The 21,700-nt window shown below is 28.7% G+C and overlaps 1 protein-coding gene across 4 annotated transcripts in view; it reads right to left on the bottom strand.

Moving 5' to 3' along the window:
* Positions 1–21,700, bottom strand: part of LOC140452434 (forkhead box protein P1-like) — a 426,859-nt gene that overhangs the window by 95,940 nt on the left and 309,219 nt on the right. Inside the window, exon 1 of one of the 4 annotated variants that reach the window (XM_072546694.1) lies at positions 13,992–14,098. The exons of the other annotated variants lie outside the window; for them this stretch is intronic. Coding sequence (XP_072402795.1) covers positions 13,992–14,033 — 42 coding nt within the window. The 5' untranslated portion in view covers positions 14,034–14,098. Of the gene's footprint in view, positions 1–13,991; positions 14,099–21,700 lie in introns of those variants that run through there. 4 annotated transcript variants of the gene reach the window in all.

Genomic DNA, 21,700 nt, shown 5'->3' with positions numbered 1-21,700 from the left:
TAACTATAATTTTCTTAATGTAATTGCAAAGTAGTAGCGATCAAATTCCTCACGGAAAAGGGAAACACAAATGTTCTGCATTATTATTAAAAATGTTTTAAAGCAATTAACTCGTTAAATAATAAACAACAAATCTGTTAATCCGCGGTAAAGCCAGTCAAAAAATGTTACCATAATTTACTCCTTTCAGTGTTTCCCCATTTCCGCTTAATTTCCAAAGTTAGCCGCCCTCTCGCTTTCTCTTTGAAGATGTGTCGAGCGAGGAATTGGGGCAGTGTTTACGTGTATATTTTGATGCTATATATAGTATACAACCGTAAGGGTTGGTCGGGGTTCAGTTCCACGCTGACTGCCGTACTGTTAGCGTCGCCGTCGCTCTGCGTTCCGACGGCAAAAGCAGACGTCGGAATCGACGAGGACTACCCTCTCGATTCTACCCTTGTTGCAGATTTCCTGCGGCCGATATTAAATAAAAATGCATATATTGCTACAGAAGTGAGTAATTAAATGTTTTATTTTGTGTATAAGAAACAAAATAATAAATAGGTATATTGCCTTGACTTGTAAGTACTTCCAACAAACACACACACATATTTATATAAAACTTACCAATATTTTCAGTAAAATATGTACCACTACTTATTATATTATAATTGTGTTGGATAGTCTAAAGCTCTTGTTTCAAACTTTTGTCATAAATGTCGTAATAAAATCAATGAAAGTTAATTGAAGCACTTTTATAAAACATAACCTCCTAACGTATTTTATCAACAGATAATTAAGCCACATACTGAATTTTGAAAAGTAAAGGTAAAATAGAAGAACACACAATATTTGCAGAATTCTGTAATTTTAGAAGATGAACATTTACCAGAAGCTTGTAGTGCCTTCATTTAAATGGTTTGACAGCTAGAGATATTTTTAAAATGTAGATAACCAAACAATCGTTTACAGCTGGAGACATTATAAAATTTAGATAACCAAACAATATTAACTTATTATTTTTAAGTAGCTTTAAGTATTTTTTGTGTAAATTTTTACGTCATTATTTTATTTTAAGAAACCGCCATAAAGCACCATATGTATAACATTGAAAAACAATAAAAAATATATTTTTTCACTTAAAACGCCTTATACCTCCTAATTCATTAATGTTTCATTTCATTAAGTCGCCAGACAGACTGGATATGTAATTTTCTGGTCATGGTAAATTATTCTTGTGCCATAAAAACACCAATAAACCCACTGTTTATTTCACACTCACTGTTAGATGACCAGTCCTATTTTCAACCCAACAATCCAATTAAAATGTATTTTTAAATATAACAATTTAGTTTATTATATATAGGTTTAGTTTTGCAAAGATAAATTGAAAACAATACTGAAAATTCATAAAAGCCCTAATGGTAGTTAAAGACAATTTGATCAAAAGCTAAAATTCACAAAATTACTAAATATGTAAATAGCAAGAATTCATACCTTTTTCATACTTTTAATACATTTAAAGTATCTGGTAGAAAAAGAAATACTAAATATTAGCATGTCCCTAAATACAGAAGAAAAGTATAAGATAAAATGATCTTAATCCATAAAGAATTCTTTTCAAATACCATTAATTTCATACAACTGTATTTGAAATGTGAATTGATTTAATGGACATTGCCATGCCTATAAAACTCGTAATAAACTTAATCATCTTCCTTAACTAATCTCTATTAGTAGTGGCTATTTTTTAAAAATACTACAGATCCAATTACAAAGATATTTTTAAACAAACTTGCACATATAAATTAAAAAAAAAACAAATACAACAAAATAATTTTACTTCTTTAAATATTTATATTAAAGTGCAAATTTAATTTACAATATTGATCTATATGTCATCCTGGTTTTGCTAAAATCCCTGTATTATTTGCTTTATTATTTATCCATGGCAACGTTATTTTAGATCTAAATCAAATATGTTTTCCATTGTTGATATAAATAGGCTTTTCATTTAACTCGACAACCGTTGTATCAATAATTATAAAAGCATTAATAATTATTATATTGCATTTTAATAAAATAATTAATATTATAGAAGATTCAATAGAATTCTGTTAGCTCAAATCATTCTTAAAACTTCAATGGAAATAAATTCAGATTTTTTAATTGTACCAAAAGCAATGAAAACATATACACCAAACAAAACTTTAAAAAGTATGTCTAAAAATCCATTAAGTACATTATAGTGGGTTGGCATTGACATTTAAATGGTTTGATAAAAGCTTTGGGGTTAAGTATTATATACACTTTTGCTGTTTTAAATATTGTTCAATGTACTGAAGATGTCAAGACATCCCTTAAGTGTTGATTCGACCTTCCCCCCTAGTTTTCTGTAGCATTCAGTTATATCTACTTACGGATTGCCTAACCTATCAGCCTGCTTTTCCGGGCTGTGATGCAAGGAATCGCTTGAAAAGGTTGTTTTTTGTGACTTTTTGAGCTCATATCTAATCTAACACATAATTATGCATTTGTATTTGATGTATACTGATGTACTTTGTCATAGATGTTAGGAAATATTCCTCTGAGATTTTTTCGTTCACGGAGGAGTAAAATATTTTTATTTGTTTTGGAAATAATCGATATTTCTAATCCGTATGACAGGACAATAAAATATGGGTTACTGATATTACTATTTTTGTTCTCAACAAAAATCGAGCATCTTTCCAGGTTCTTTTTCATGATTTACAACAGGATTACTTATGAGAGACTTTTACAATCATACATAGGTATTATTGTTTTTTTAAAGGTCAATTGTATGCTATGGATATTTATCTGACAGGTATTCTCGAGTTAACTTGATCTCTTGTAATAAAATGGACTATCCTCCAATAAAGTCGTTTTAGGAACGCACCTAAAAAATATTTGTCAATCTTTTTAAATATTAGGGAATAGAAAATTAAAAGACAAGATAACAAAAGAAAGGAAGACCCATAACAAGTTAATTCACTTGAGTAAGTAGTCTATCACTCTAGTAAGAATGTAAAGCAAATGTTATAAACAATAGAATGGAATTCGCAAAAATAAAACTAATATTAGAATTTAAGTCATGATTATTAGCACAAGAAGAAACACTACATAAAAAATAAACAAAACAATGGAAGGAGTTTCCATACTATAGTTAAATTCACAGGAGAGGTGAAGAATTTCTAGGAAATGGTAAGACTGCCAGCAGTAAAATAGAATTAAAATTATATATTTTAGTTATTATAGTATATTACTTGTTTATAGAAGAAATTAAACACAAGATAGTGAAGAGATGACACAATAAAATTAAAGTTAAACTATAGTATTCTTAATGATTTGAATAAAAAAAGTGATTTCGATATAAAACGTAGATAATTGGAAAATGCAGTTAGAAATTAGTAACGGTCTGTCTGTTTTTCCATACTCTTTGTTATTGTGAAGTTTTGGTAATGTAATGGATATGATTCGCCCTAACCATAAGAGGATATCCAAGTTCAAATTAAATTTTGGAATGTAATTGTATAGAAAAATCCAAAACTAACAATATAAAAAAAAATATTTTAGAAGCACGTTCGGAAAGGAAAAATAATTTCTTCATATCAAACTTAAACTTGAAAGTAAGTTACATTTGTTTAAACTTAAAATTCACAGTTTTTGACCAACTACTAAAAAGGTGGGAAAAAAACTTATAGGAGGGAAATATTTTTAAAATGTTAATTTTTTTCCAAAAACTATCAATCAAGAAGTTTGTCATACAGTTTTAACTTACTGAGACATACTGTAAGGTCTATAAAAAATATAAATAATAATTAAAAAACTGCTTCTAAAGAAATTAATATGTGTAAAAAATTTAAAAATGTATAAAAAATTATATATGAGAATTTATTTCAACACCATTTATTCCTTACATAAAAAATAACATTACAAATTTCTTAATGTGAACTAAGATTCTAGCAATTTCCAACAAAAAAAAATCGCCGTTGTTATAAACACAGCACACAGCAATTAACATAACACATTACTAACGGATTTGGCAACGCGTGCCACTTGGAGAGTGCCGACTGAAGTGAATACTTCTTATAGAACGTTATTACTATATGTGGATTAATTAAAGTTAATATCTGCTTATTACTGAATTGTTAATATATTTTTTACACATTTAAGTCCTTTAAAATTTAAAAAATCTCAATTTTTTTATTTAAAAATTTTGTTTGCTGATTTTGATAATTTTCAAAATTTGTTAAATATAATACAGAATTTATTTGCTATTTACATTTTCATTATTATCTTTTTTAATTTGTTGTATGATTATGTGTATATTTAATTACTTCATGTTAATTATCATTGTATTTCATTATAATGGATTAAAAAAATTCTCCTCAGCGGAGCATCGGACTCCCGTCAATCAAATGAAAAAAAATATATGGACGTGAAGATAGCCACGGTTTTAGTGACGTCAATCTAAAGAAGTTTATATAACGGTTTGTTTAGCCAAAAAGATCCAGTCGTTCTCGAGATGTTATACAAAGTTATAAAAAAATAAGTGACTTTGTTAAACCTCATTTTATTTTTATAATAAGTATATATATACGTATATTATATAGATATTACTCTATACCGCAAGGTTACTGTACGCGCCTTGGTATTTCTGACCTGTGCAAAGATATTATACCGAGCGGTAAGAAGTATTCACTTCAAAACAAATGGATACCTGCAAATTTTATTATTAGCGTAATAGTAGAACTACTAATAAGAGGAACATAGGGCTTCCACGAAGTGTCTCCAGCGGACTCTATTTCCCGTTAGTGCTATGATTTTAAGCCAGGATTTTTCGATTTACTTCCCTTTATCCACTGACCACTACTGTCATTTTCCAATAGGTCAGCCTTGAGGATTCCAATCCATCGCTGTCCTGTCAATAAATTTTCATTCGAGATTTGATAAGATGAAAACTTGTAATTGGTGTACTATGGATGCTGATATCTTTCACGTTTCATAGCCATATAGTAATGCAGTTTTTACATTTGGGCTGAAGATTTTTAAGTTCGTTTTAGTTGGGTAAATCGTAATCGGTAAATAGTTACAGTCGATTATTCTGACCAGATATACAAATTGCACCACTCTCAATTGCCTGGTTGTTGACTACAATAGTCCACAAAGTCCACAAAGCATATAAAGAGTGAAGAGGTAAATTTGTAATGTGTGGTAATTTGGTTTAGGGCAATTAGATAATTAGGATTTGGTCTGAAGCAGGCTTGAAGCAACATTGGGTCCACATGGTCAATCAATCGTTTATAATTATTGTTATTAATTTATTTATGATATTCAGAAGTGTGATTCCTCTACAGTTTTTGGAATATCTTTTGTCATCCTTTTTGGTATCTTTATTATCCCATTTTGCTTTGATTGGGGAACTTTTTCTTTCTCCAAGCCCTTTGCAAGAGTGGTTTGATTAGCTGTTGTGCTTGAGCAAGCTTTTAGCTTTGATTTTTTTTAAAGAAAACATTTTGTATCATCGAAGAAGTCAATACCCGGGTAATAAAGAGTATAGTCAGTTAATACAGCGAGAAATGCTTCCAGCGATATTCCAAAAATAAAAATATGTTATGTTACATAAAAAAGTATTTGACCAAAAAAAATTTGTAAATACCTAGACCCAAACATAACCTTAAAAAAATCAAAACGTGTTTGTTCGTTTTTTAACTTAATCTTCGGTTTTAATCACCGTAAAAACTTCTTTTTTTATTTAATGTGTAGGGTTTTTCACTGCCTACAACATGGTGTTTCTTAAAAAATTTTTGGCGCAAAATTCAAATTTTTTACCGTTTTTGGAATTTTTAAAAATATGTTATTTTTTTGGGTGTCAAATTATTTCCATGATTTCCTTCATGGTCAAAATAACGAAAAACAATTTTTTATACATTTTTAGGTATCTTTGATTTTTTAATTTTCGAAAAATCTGCTGATTTTGGAACCATACAATGAAATTGAATAGATTAAGTTTCCTTGCGATACATCGATAAATATTGATTTATTATATTTATCAAATAGTTCTACATTCATTTTTATATACTGTTAAAAACACTGTTTTTGTTACAAGTATATTATATATTTGTAAAAAATACCATGTTGCATGCAATAAAAAACCCTAGAGATTTAAAAAAAAAGAAGAAATTTTTACGTATATTAGAACTAATGTGATGGACTTCACTATCTTAATCGGCTAAACCCTTTTATTAGCCTCAAATAATGTTTTAATTGTTCTTATAATTTTTATTTCAGACAAAACACAATTAATTCGTTAATTTTTAAGAAGTTTTAATTAATTCACCACTTAACCGAACTTATTTGAACATGCTTATAATATTGTCTCAATAAAGTACGTATTTAATTTTTATTTTTTAAATACTAAATGTTAATATAAGTTATATCCTGATACAGCTCCGATATCTTGTGGTCAATTGCTCTAATTATTAATCTAAAGTTCTTATTTTCCATTTTGGAACTTAGTCTCTTAGAATATGACGCAATAAATGAATTATACTGTAAAATATAAGAAAAATAATAAAAAAATATTTGTATTGTAAAATATAAAGATCAATTTGGTTTATATTTAATAAAAGCCGGAGCATGGGAATGTTCTCTACTTGTTATACACAACTGATCTCCCTGCAGGACACAATTCTTGATACATCAAATAGTCTCACTAAGAAGTCAAGAATTACAAAACAAAGCTATTGTAAAGTGTTTAAGTATACTTATGGACCGTAAGGATAAACCTAAAGAAGAGAAAACAGCTGGATATTAAAACTGAATAAATTGTACTGGCTACAAGGAAACACGTTTCAAATGAGCTTAGCTAACAAGGTTCTGGTACATAAATCAATCATTAAGCCTAGATTTAACGTGTGGATTAACGCAATTGAACTGTAGGATCTGCGGTAAAGTCTAAAATTGATATCTTGTGGATATTTAGATCATAATTTCTTCGTATTATAACAAATGCACCTTGGTACGTACCTAATCAAAGATCATCGAATGAAGTTAGTTGAAGAAGAAATTTTTTAAAGTATAGAAACATTTTGAAGCTATCCGAATATTCTGTAGGGATGGTTTTAAAATGTAATTCGTTGTACAGAGGGTGGCGTATGCAGAACAGCCTTTCTTTTCTCTGCAAAACTCTGTTTTTCGTTTAAATTACGACATATTGAGGCCTAAAATAGACTAAGAAAGTCTAACAATACCTGATAAGCCAAACCATGTTATAGTGTGAATGAAGAATATACTTTAAGACAGACAGTCGTATTTTGTGGTGCATCATAAGCCCTCCACAATTATAAGTTTTAATTTAATATATTTTGACAACGGTTTCTCAGTAGGAAATCCAGACATCCAGAATACTTTTTTTTTATTTAATTGTTGTTTCTCAAAAATATACTACTTAATTTAAATATGCCTGACAAAAGTTCCTTCAGAACCACACCATTCTAGTAGACTTCAGCCATTCTTGCCGAACAGGTCAACTTGATTTTATTAACCAGTTTTCAAGTCAATATCAAATTTAGTTTCATTTTACATTATATGTAAAAGTTTTTACCTACTACTTATATAAATAATTTATCCCACATGCTGGATTTATTTTTCGAATAAGCTAATGAAGTTGCTTTATCTCAAAACCTTTTATATTCTACAGCTAAATTGTACCAAAGTTAATTTTTTTTCTTGGTTTTTTTATCCTCCATTACTTTCAAGACTAATTACTAATCGTTTCTACTAACTATATTTAATTAATTAATTAATTAAATAATATTGGCTGGTTTGAATGCAAAGTCAATCGAAGAATTAATCTGGCCATTTGTGATTTGTCCCTGTATTATTTCATTGAAACACACCAACAATAAAAAGGTAATGACTTTAACATAGGTAAAACAAATATTGAGTTATTTTTGTTAATTATTCAAAACAAACTTTCAGTACCAATATGTTTACTCAAAAACAATTACATAAGACGAAATAAGGAACAAACTACGATTGGTCGAACGACAATTCAAGATAAATTTTCATAAACGAACTAGGTAATTATCCGTAAGTTTTAGTGTTGTTTAAACAAAAGATATGGCGAACAAAATATATTCATAATAGTTTTAATAAATATTCGTTTCTTTCGAGATGGAACGTTTATTTATAAACGAGTATTTATCGTGCATGTCTTGTTGCAAAGTTTAAAATTTTCTAGATGAAATTTTACTGTTTTAGATAAGTGCTGTCATTCTTTTTCAATTGATACGAAAACAATTTATTTTTATTTTATATTTAAGCAGTATAGATATTTTGTTCAATCCTACTTCATAATTATATTTAGGGGGTAATAAACTAATACTTTTTGGAATGTATTTAGTAAAATTAATAAATGTGAAAAATTTAAAAGGGAAGATAAGAAATTATCTACGGTATATAGTGTTAAATTAATTAAAAAACGAGAAGTAACAAACAAACTAATATTTAGTTGTATGTAACGATACCTATGTTACGTTAGATGATTGGAAGGGGTGATTGAATAACATTTATTTAATCTTTTATGTAACGTAAAGAGTTAAGATATCCTCTGCAATTCCATTAATAATTAGTTAAAAGAAAAGAAGAATATATTTATATGTAATTTACTATTCTTATTGGGAATACCGAAAGTTCATAAAGTGAATAAACCACTTGGATCTATTTGTAGTACCATGAATTCTCCTTGTCGTGAACTGTCAAATTTTTATTAAAAATGTTATACATTTGCAAGTAATAATGACACATTTATAAAGAATACACAATATCTTTTAAATAAATTGTCAACAATTGGATTTAATTCAATTAATATTTTAGTAAGTTTTGACATAAATAGTTTATTTACAAATGTGCCATTAGGTAATACTGAAAATATTCAAAAAATTAAAAACTGATACATTCACACCTAGAACAAGACTAAATGTATCAACTACAATGGAGGTATTGACATTATATACTGATAATACCTATTTTCAACAAATAATGAATTCTATAAACAAGATTTCGGTCTAGCAATGGGCTCGGCTTTATCTCCATTATTAGCGAACATATTTATGGAAGATTTCGAATCAAATATTATTTGCAAACAAAATTTAAAACCCACAGTATGGTAGAGATATGTAGATGGTGTGTTTTCAATATGGCCTAATGGATCAGAGTTGTTGGACACATTCCTGAGTAATAAAAACAACAGAGAAGAGACAATAACATTTACCATGGAAAAGGAATATAATAACACAAATTATGGATGTTTTAGTCTCAAAGAAGAATACTGGATATGAGGTATATAGAAAAAGAGCTTTAAAATGGTTTGGACACCTATTGAGAATGCCTGACGAACGTTGGCCCCAAAAACTTTACAGATGGAAGCCTCCTGGAAGAAGAAAAAGAGGTAGACCTCGGCGCTCATGGAAAGAAAGAATTAGAAGAGCGATGGAATCGAGAGGTTTGGAGGAGGGGCATGTCTTGAACCGGGAGGATTGGTGAAGGAGAACGAAAATAAGGCGATAGCCGTCTCCTAAATGTATTGTATGTACAAGTTGGATCTTGTAATATATATATATATATATATATATATATATATATATATATATATATAAGGTATATAGAAAACCAACATATACCAACAGATATGTAAATTACAAACCAAATCATTAAATCCTTATACGACAGAGCCAAAATTACTGGTTCTAACGAAATTTCGTTTTTAGAATTTTCGAGAATAGACCGAATGGAATAGAACAACTTAGAATGGATTTCTGTAACATTGACAAGAAATATTACATGAAAATAACAATACCATACATAAAAGGATTATCTAAAAAAACTTAAAACCACAGGAAATAAATTTAACATTTTAATAAAATTCAAAACAATAAATACATAGACATCTATTTTAACTAAAACTAAACCTAACAATGAACAAGAAAAAACAAAGCATTGTATTTATAAAATACCTTGTAAATGTGAACGTTTTTATTTAGGGGAAATATCTAGATCATTAAATGTTAAAATAAGTGAACATCAATCTTAAATCAAAAATAGAGAATTTGATAAATCTTAAATATGTAAATACGCATGGGAAAATGAACATAGAGTTGAATGGTAAAATTCAAGTATAGTCGTTAAAAGACAAATGGTAAACAAAGAAAAATCAAAGAAGTATCAGAATACAGTAGGATCTGCTTACCCATATTAAAGAGGAAATCGGTAAAAAGAAAATACCACTTTTAGTAAGTCAATATCATATCGAGGATACATTATTTATGTTTTAAAATGACATAAATATACAATCAGAGTTTGTTGTTAATATTGAGAGTAAATTAAATGTAATACCAAATATTACCTCATAATACTATTCCATGTCGGGATAGTATTATGAGGTTTTTCCTAGTGATTTACTATGGGATTACTAACAGGAGAATTTTACTGTCATCATTGCATATGGTTGTCTTTTTAATACAAATCACATGCTATGATTTTTCTGACTGATTGATTAACTTAAAATTAATTTCATGGAATCGAATAAACTATCTTTCAGTAAAGTCGTCTTAGGAACGCAACTCAGTCATCTACTTTAAACTGTATAATATATGTCTGAATTGTCAATTCGAATGAGTCACATAAAACTAAGTTATTGGAAGAATTTTTTGCCAAATAATACAATACAGAATTTGTAAAATCTATCAATATTTTGTATTTTGAGAACAATTTCCGAAGTGAAAATCCAAACGTCAAAATAAACTCCCTAATAAAAATAGTAAATTGAATTGAGATGCCACAATATATATGGAAAAAATTAAAAGAGTATAAATTACAGAAACTAAAAAAAAATTGAAATTGTGTACAAAAACATAAGGAGAGGATATTGGTTATCAGCAAAAATACTGATAAATGGCTGATATTTTATAGATTGATTAAATTTTGCTTTTAATTGATCAATTGTATATTTAACTGATATTTAGCTATGGGTAGTTATTTCGAGCTTTAAAATACATTTTAAGTAAGAGTTAACTAAGGGATAGAATATTCCGTTTGATCATATTAACATTTAATTGAAAAGGAAAATAGATTTTTCATTTTTGACCAATAAAGGTATTAAGTTAAGAAAAAACTAAAAATGATACAGAGCAAAATGATGAATGATGAATATGAAACAGAGCAAAATTAAAGAGTTTAAAAATTGATATGTGAAAACAAAACAAGAATTTATATCTTCGAATATCAGCAACTTAAATCTATAATAAAGCAGCATTTTAAAAACAAGCAATTATAAGAAAACAAACAATAAAAAACTGCTGTCAGAAAACAAGTCAATGACGATGAAAAAACCGTAATCACTAAATGGTAGAATCATTGAGGCAATTAAAAAACTGTATATAAGTAATGGGTTGTATTTTGTATGACATCACATTAAGTCTATATACGGGGTGTATATAGACTTATTTAATTATTGCTCTAAAACCGCTTAAGATAGGCACATGAACTTTGGTGGGTTTAAAGAGGTAGTTATTGCGTATTTTTTGACAAAGAATTGAAAATTTTATATTCATCATTAGAGCGCGTGCGGGTAATGGTTTCAATTTTGGTAAAGAAAAAAAAATGGTACGCCAATTAGATATTTTTAATAAAAAAATAATTTTTAAATTCCTCGTTTGATTTGCGTTAAAAAATCTCCAGCATATTTTTAATATAAAGCGCCGTTTTTATGCATAAAAATAAAACATCTTTATTCGTATTTTTCATTTCTTTAATACATTGTCTCGTAGACTCTGAATATCAGTTATTTAATTTAGCTACTGCTAACATTTATCTAATGTTAAATACGAAATATCAAATTAGCTTTTCTTCATTATTAAGCTTTTAATTTGCTATATCATTAGTTTTAGTAATTACTTTTTCTTGTATGGAAAAGAATAAAAAATTTTACAAATTACCAGAAATGCATTTTTTTTATTGTCGAAGTAATGGAAACATTTTTAATTTTTTTTGCATAAAAACGGCGCCTCGTATGATCACCTTTTTATCACAAGTAAAACGAAGAATTAAAAAATTCTTTTTTATTTAAAATATCTCAGTGGTGTACCATTCTTTTCTTTAAAAAAATTCAGACTAGTACCTGTATGAGCGCCAATGAGGAATATAAAATTCTTAGTTGTATGTCAAAAAATGTGCAATAACTACTTCTTAATACCCACCAAATTTCATTTGCATATCCCAATCAGTTTCTGAGCAATAAACAAATCGTGAATTTGTAAAGAAATTTCAACACCCCGTCTCTCGGAAACAAATTATTTGCGGACATTTGTTTGTCTAGAAAACCGGCACTATGCACCCTTTCATACTATTAAAAAACAAGTATGCCAATATATTAATTATAGCAAAGTAAAAAGTAGTTTTAATTTTTGATAAATTTTTTTTCAAATTTTGTTTATATTTTAAAATTTGTAAAATTTAAATGAAAGTAAATGTTTAAAAAACATAAATAATTTATAAGAATAATAAAAATGTCTATATTTTTCAAATTTTTGGTATTGTATAAATACATTATTATTAGTATTTAAATTAATTTTATAGTTATCAGAGATTTCTGACATAATATTTAAATTGCACATATTTTTATTAAGGTTAATTCTAAACCAGGTAGAAAAATTATTGGCAAAAGTTTCTAAAACTTTTAATTTCATTTAATTAATTTTTTTCTTATAGTATCAAAGCATCACACTAGATCTAATAAATCATATATTCAGAGAAGAGACAAATATTAAAACTAAATGAAGAGGAGTGTTTTTGCAAAACATAATTTCAACGAGATAAAAGCAAAAATTGTATGAATCGAGAAAATATAAACACATCGAAATTATTAATACATGATTTAATTAATTCTAGCGAAAGCACAATCATAATATCTAGAAATAGCTGTATAACAATTAAAACTCTGATTAGAAATTACGATATTAAAATTTTGTTCAATTTAAGAAAGATTAAATTACAAACTGTAAAAAAAACTGTATAACGATATAAAATATAAATATATGAAAGATGATTATTGAGACAAATTGTTGAAGAACAACAAAACAAAATCCTTTATAATTTATAAACATTAATTAATTTCGAACCTTTAAAAAATCTCCAAAATAAACTTAAATTTTCACTAACTTTGATCAAGAAGTACAAAAAATACTAAGACAAAAAAGAATCTTGGTAATGGAAAAGACAGATGATTATTTAAAAATATTTGTTTATGTACATTATGATTTTTGACGAATTTAAAATACGAAAACAAATATTTAAAATTATTCGATAAGTGAGTTTATTATCAGTAGTTACAATATAAATTGAAGATGGATTGATAAGCAAAAAATATGACGTTATGTAAATATTAAAATTGTTAATTAAATTTTTTAAATCATTAGGTAATAAAGTGATAAAATTTTATATACATAGTTTTGGAAAATATAAAATATTTAAATATATTTAGTACAATAATTTATTATTAATCAATCAATTTTGCTAATGTAAATACCAAAAGGAGTGATCCGAATATACAAAACATCCACAAAGCAATAACAAACTAAAATGAATGTATAGCACGTTGCAACCATAAATAAATTAAACACCCTTATGTTTACGTGATGGTTATAGCCAAGGTCAGTATTTAAATTATTGGTTATAGATTATTTCGGAAATATCAACAAAATACAAAATAGGTAAACTACTAATTATTTTCCTATTTGTTTGTTTACATTTGAGTTGCTATTATCATAACAATTAAAAAATAACTACACCAACATTCGCAACAAAACATCGTTACAGGTGAAATATTTTAATATTGTTTTTTCGTTTGATACTCGTATTTACTACAAGAAGGTAGATCTAGAAAACGTGGATGTAGAAGCGTAAATAATCTAAAAATAATAGAGTACCTGGGCAAAAGAGGCCAGCATACGAGTTTCGCAATACTTCATCGGTGGTGGTAAACACAACACTCACAGAACAACACCTAAACACAACTAAACACATAAACGGTAACAGCCTCTATTAATTATTTCTTTTTCGCTAGAAAGAACAAGAGTTAGTTGTGTTGTTGCGCAAAAGGGTCATTGAAGATGCTAGGACGATTTCGTAGGCGGTCCGCGCGATCATAGATGCGCCGCTGCCGTTGCACTTTGTGTTGTTTGTATGTGTGTATATCTATAGCGGTGCCGGCAATAGGAACGGCGGGCGGACGCACGCAAGTCACTCCGCGCAATACTGACACCTCCACTTTACCACCTCCCCGAAGGTCCACATCTTCCAGTTGCAAGCTGTACCCCATCCTTCGAGTCTAGCCTTCGCCTGGCGTGTCTCCTGTCCCGCACCTCATAATAAACTGACAAATACCCCGCCAAATTATTGTACTAGCTTGATGTGAAGCAAAAACTAGATTTCGAGTTCTCTTCACGTGAGCTTTGGTTTTATTTATTCAATCTTTTCTGGATAAAAAATTTTAAGACTCAACATTTTACTTTCTACCCATTTCACCTCGGCTAAGTTATAATCACACTATCAAAACTACCATGTCTCTGGTATTATTATACAGAAAGGACCATTTATACAAAATTTATTTATATATATATATATATATATATATATATATATATATATATATATATATATATATATATATATTTAATTATTATGTTTGTAACTAATGATTGACGTAATCTATAACCAATGTTATTTGTTCCTGGTTCTGTCATTTTAAAATTGACAAGCTTGACCTTGAGCTTGTAGGCAAACAGCATGTAAATGACTAAAAAAATCTGAGCGTGGTGTTGTTACCTTAGGAATGTCAAATCCTGACTGTTTTGTATATTTTGTGTTATATGTTTTCGTAAAAACTCTATCGTAATTGTGGTTGAGTAACGTACTTGAGCAATAGTAGATTTATGTTTATGTATATTGTGTGTTGCATATGTGTTATGTATAAGATTGTAGTTGATGTTGTTCGATCTCCTATTACTCCGATAAAAAAATATTAAAAGGGAGAAATAGGAAGAAAAAAAATAAAACGTAGGCCGAAAACACGGTGGTAGAAGGAGGTTGAAAGAGACAAAGAACTTAAAATCCCAAATTACAAGGGTAAAGCAGAAGACAGGAAAGAATGGAAAAGAATATTAAACCAATCCATGGGCCTACTAGGCCTGAGGAGCTAAATTATATATTACTCCGCTATTGTCGGTATATTTTTGTTATTGACTTCTTCTTTTAGTATTGGCAACCAAAGTCTGCTGCATTCTGCTGCTGTTTTTGCTACACATTTTTCTTTGTTAAGTAAGCTGACGGCTACTTCTTTGACTTTTATCATTTTTATTTCTGTTTCTTTCATTATTCTCTTATTCTGGTGCACTCCATTACTGAAGGTTATTTGCGATCACTACATCAAAATGTTGATGTCTAGTCTGAGCGACGCTTATTAATTGTTAAACGTCCATGCCCGTCCAAGTACTGATATTGCAAAGCCATGACATGGTTCCTCTGTGTACTCCTCTTCGGCAATCTGTTTTTCAATTATTAATTATTCCATTCTTTCATGATTACTGATGCATATTTCCATTGCTCGTTGTCCCAGGAATGTTTGCGTATATGGGATTTCTCGAAGTCCCTGTTTTTGATGTACGTTTCATGCTCATTTATCCTGACACTTAGTGTTCTTGCGGTTTCTCCCACGTAAAATTGTTGCATTCATAGGGTATTTTATAGATGCAGTTTTTTGTCTTTCTTGTATGTTGTTGGGTTTACTTTTAGACAGGATAGATCTCAGTGTATTGATTGTTTTGAATGTCGTTGTGGTGATATACTTGTTTCCTATCCTCTTTAGTTTTTCTGATAAGCCATATTCATATGGTACTTTTGCTATCTTTGGGTCTCTTCTTATGAGTATTTATGGATTGATTGTTATTTTCTTACTTCAATCCTGTGGAATTCTGTATTTATAAATGACAATGGGTCAATGAGTCAAAGACAATAGTCATTTTTAGTCAGAACTTTCGTTAGCAGTATTTTTTCTTCTTAAAACGCATTTTCATTAGAGCAGGTGCTTTGGGCTCTATTACATATATCATATATGGGTTATCATATAATAATACATATATTATCATACAGATTCGACAGATGACTTAACTATGATTTCTGATAATTTTATCTACTTCATCCAGATATCTGTGTATGTTTTCTTTATTTTTTAAGTTTTTTGTTTAATTTAAAAGATGCGGCTCCTTACACACATTCTATTTATTTTAATTAGTAAAGGTTATTGCATGACCTGGTTATTTGATCTACGATTATGTTTAGATTTGAATGCCTCAAAATTTGCACTTCATTCATTCATTGATTTAAGGGGGGCGTAGGGTTTATTTTCAATATCTTAAACGTATTCTTAAAATTTTTTTGAAAAATTATTTAATATAAATTTAATATAACATTAGTATATTATCATAGTACAACATTTCAAGAGTATTATGTAAAATTTTGGTAAAAAAAAATATTTAAAAATGGAGGCTAATTTTCTACAATAAAAAAAGTTTGCGGTGTTCATCGCAAAAAAGTATAACAACAATATGGAACATATCTCAACGTTGCAACCTAGTAATTTATCTATAAAAAAAGTGTGCAAAATTTAAGAAGGATCGATCAAGTAGTTTTTGAGATACAGTGAACACCGACTTAAAGTATTCCAAGAAAAACGCGTTTAAAAAAAAGTTTATTTTTTTATACTCACACTGAAAGTATTGTCTATTCCAGGCCTATATAGTAAAGTGCTTCCTGCTAAAATATCTAGAGCATCTGCCTTTTTTTGTTGCATCTGCAGCCATTTTATCCGCTCGATAAATTCGATTGTTTCTGCCTCACTCACCCATCTCACTCACCCATTCACTTTAATCACTCACCTCACTCACTCACATCACTCACTGACTCACCTCAATCACTCACTACACCCACTCACCTCACTCACCTACCTCATTCACTCAACTCACTCACTCATAAATGCCTATAACTCCATCAAATTTGCTCCGATCACACAAAAATTTTAACTGGATACTCTTGATGAGTATACTATCGAATAAAAAATTAAAAGAACGCAAAGTAAAACTCTAAATAAATTTTTAATCCAAGGCAGTAATTCTTATACACAATTTTAATCATTTCTGTTATTTAGATATTCTTCCATTATCTTTTAGATAAGGTATACTTTAGGATAACACTTTTTCTATTATTTTTCCTTCATACAATTTCTATATATGTAGTCTGGTCGCCTTCCCTTTTGTTTATTCTAGATATTTGACTAAAACTTACATTCTTATTTTAGTTTAACTTCTGTGTGTCAATATGTATACTGGTGCTTAAAATTTAACATATAAACATCTTACAATGTGTCTCTTTATTGCATCCATAGAAGATCTACACCCTCTCTCTACCTAAATAATATTGTAAAACATTAAGGCATACGAAAACAAAAATCACAATACTTCAAAAAGTTCTTAATATTCCGTAATCTCTTTCTAAATAGGTTAAAAATTAGGGCGAAAGGCGAAAAAAGTCCCAATATGAATTTAAAGAGCAATTTAAAAAGCGCATATTTTCTTTTTGATTTATTAGGCTGAATTCACATAATAGGCAATTATTATGAGGTCGAAATGTCTTCCTTCTTTGGAACCGCATCGCTTTCACATCCCTTTTCGCATCAGTCATAGGCGTAGAATGAACAATACAAGTTCTAAATGTTTTATGAAATACAGAAACAATACAGTACAATCAAAAACAAATAAAATATTTATTTTAATTTTTTAATAACTGCAACAAATTTGCAATAAAGAGTTGAGTTAAAATTTCAAGTGTATACCAAATAAACAGATGAGACATTCTAAAAATCTTATATAGGGAGTATTTAGGTTTCTATCGCAGATTACAACACATAAATCAAATTGAGAATATCATTAACTCAATGCTTAAACTAATACTTAATACTTGATCAGAAATTTGGTCTGAAAATAATCGCTAATTCTATTTACATACAATCTTCATATTTTTTTCCATGATTACTATTTAATTTTTTATTGTATTACTTGTTAGGTTTTGTAAAAAAGGTCCAAAAAAGACATCAAATTCTTCTAAAAGAAGCTTACTCCTGTGCAAGAAGCATAGGAGTAAGCTTCGTCCTAATCTTGTGCGTTTTAATGATTGAGGGTTGATTTCAATATGGATCTTTAATGGTGTACGTTTACAACTAACAGGATAAAAAAAATACCTCAGTTAACAGGCAAAAACTGAATCTGAAAAACGATTTAAAAAAAATTAACGTCCACACCACTAAAAACTGGTTTCCAAAAAAAAACCATACAGCAAAACCCCAAAAGAAACAAACGTTTATATATGGGAATGCTAAAAAGTACAAATTCAATTAGTATTTACTGTTTTTGCATATGTCGTATTTATAATACGCGAAAATATCTCACATTTAACAAAGAAATGTGTCGTAATTAAGATGATGTCATAAAATGGCATAAAATATTTTGTGCATACGTGGAAGGCGAGAGTTTCAATGACCCAGTTACATAACTGCTGTTTTGGACAAATAGTCTCATGGTTTTTATTTGTAAATTTGACAAATCCTACAAAAGAAAAATTTTAAAAAACATATTTTATCTTTAATATCCATATACTTATCATACAGGACTTAAAATATTCATACAAGGCAGACATTCCAGATCCTATGCCAGAATTTGGTTTCTTAGTATTCAGTATTGCTATCTCAGTTTATCAATATTTTGTATTTATTTCAAGCTGCTTGTATCTCTGTATTTCTTATTACTTATTTTAAACATTTTTGTTTATGCATCTCTTCCTTTGCTATTTATAGTTTATGTATGTTGACCTCCTTACGTTTATTACCATTCGAAATCATAGTATGCTATTCGAGTGCCTGTCTTCTTCATCTCCTTACACCAATCTCCCTTAAATCTTCCTGCATATCTTACCGATATCTGAGGTTAGGTCGCCCCTTCTACTTCTTCCGACTAGCCTATTTGGTACAGGTATTTTAGCAGGATCACTTTCATCCATCCATATAACGTAGCTCATTCACCTTAGACGGTTTATTGTGATGGTTTTCACGATATCTGCATTACCAAACAGTCCATAGAGTTCGAAATTATATCGCCTTCTCCACAGAACCTATTTGGTAAGTCTGCCATGTCTGGTCCTTAATACTTTTCTTTCAAAGATTCGTAGTAATCCACAAGGAAAATGAAATTCCTCTACTTGGCTCTATAAAATGAATCATAAAAACTTTTATTTAAAAAATCCTTTATAAAAGGTATATATATATTGAAAAAATGCCCATTTGGGTTCACCACAGAAATTTAAATGATGATGTTGTTTTAAACAGATTTACTTTATAACAATGCAAGACCTCCAGGGGTTGCAAGCCCAAGAGAAGATGTCTCTATGGGTACTCGATAGCAACTGATTAAAATATTTTTTAGTAATTATGTATGAACAAAGCAGTCAATGTACCCTGAAGTGTGTGTCTTAATGTGACACTAGCCAACAATTTGTTGAATGAATATGAATATTAATAATTGTTTGTAACAACAGAAACATCAATATGTTGGGGTTAAGGTGTAATATACTCTGAAAGATTATGTTGAAGACTGTAAAACAAATGTGTAAATACAATAAATTTATGGGATATTTGAATTAACATTAGGTAATGATCAATACATATATCTGATGAAGCTAGGATAAGCTACAATAAAAATGAGGTCGTACATGTTGTAGATCAACATTTGTAACCTGAAAATTTGGTAGCACATATGTGTATGGTAATGGATTACTTATAATTAATAACGATTAAGGGGTACAATGTTTTGTGTGTGGATTTGTAATGTATAGAGTTAAAGATACAGTTGAAAATTGTAAAACAAAGTATAATTGGGATGACTTTGACATTGTATTCATGTATTGACATACATGAATCAACCTATCTAATGAATCCAGGAAAATTTGAATTTTATTAAGGCCATATATGTCTTAAACAAGCATTTGGTATCTGAAAATTAGATGGTAGATACGTGTATGAGGTTGCGTTAACTGTGATTGAAGACCAAAGGGTAAATTGTTTAATATGTAGATTTGCAAGATATAAAATGGTAATGTTCTATGGAATCCTAATATTTTATTGAATTAAGTATATTGGTAATCAGATAGAGGAAGAGATCAGTGTATTATTGTAGGTGTATAATAATATGTAATAGGTGGTAAACTTTTTAACTGTAAACTTAAGAAAATAAAACTCTATAAGTTGAAAGACAACATGAAAAGTTGTTATTGATTTTGTGTGAAGTTTTAATTATTAGACAATTAATTGTTGATCAAAATGTATATGGTTAAATAAATTGTAGAAGACCAACAAAATTGATATCTAGCAGAGGGAATTTTTTTTGTTAAGGAACAAGTTTTCTATTTCTATAACAGATTTTCTATTGGTATAACAGATTCGTAGTAACCCTTTATCTTACGTTATCATTGCCCATGTCTCCGATCCATAAGTGAGCACTGCGCGTATTATTGTTTTATAAAACTATATATCACGAGCACTTTTTTGCTCGTGATATATTTTTTGCTTTTAGTTTAGGCCAAAATAACAGCGGTTAGCCACGCATATTCTTTTTTTTTTGTTCTTTGGATGTCTTTATTTTCTTCAGTTATAATATAATACTACTAAGTTTTTTTTGTATATCTCGTATTACTAGATTTTCATTTAAATCAACAAGGTTCACTCGTTTGTATAATTCTGTTTTTTTTAATTGTTTAATTTTATTCTTTATCTCCATTATAATGTAGTGTACACAATTATGTTCTTTAAACTTAAATAAATGTTATATTATCTTATCGAATATTTACCTAAATAGAGTTTAAGCCCAGTTATTACCGAAAAGTCGGCGCTTATGATTCACCCCTCACCCTTACGCACCCTAACGCCTTTTTGCCTTCAAATAGCCACGTTGGGTGCTTCCGGCATATTTTCATGGGAAATAACGCGTTAACGTACGCATATAAGACGCTATCATTATTTTTTATTTAATACAATGACTTATAGTTTTAACAAATGTTTATATGTGGTATTGGGCAATAAAAAAGAATAAAAGCAAACCAAAAAATCATTACACATTTCTGGTTCCGTTGGTATTTATATCTTACTGAATATTGTGGTTCTGAAATTATCTTGTGGCAGGGTGTGGAACAAGGCACTAGTAATTGTAGCCAAAATTAAATTTTTACTGTTATTTTGTAATAAAAAAATGTAATTTTTATTACAATTAATTTTTCATAATGGATTAGTTTCGCTCCATTTAATAAATTTAGTACAAAAAATGGCGAAGGTGCTATTTGGTGAAGTTACCTGTCGCCTTCTCCATTTTATATGGAAACGTCCAAAAATTAAAAATTAGTAAAAAAGAAAAAAAATGGAGTAAAACATGTAGTATTCATTTCTAAAAGTAACCAATAAAAAGTATGTTATGTTAACAAAATGTTGTAGACTTGTCACCGGCGAAAATTTGATTTAAAATTAAAATAAAAAACAGTCTTC

This window comes from Diabrotica undecimpunctata, chromosome 10 (genome assembly GCF_040954645.1).
Source record: "Diabrotica undecimpunctata isolate CICGRU chromosome 10, icDiaUnde3, whole genome shotgun sequence".
NCBI classification, from domain to species: domain Eukaryota; kingdom Metazoa; phylum Arthropoda; class Insecta; order Coleoptera; family Chrysomelidae; genus Diabrotica; species Diabrotica undecimpunctata.
This window is presented reverse-complemented; position numbering and strand designations above follow the sequence as displayed.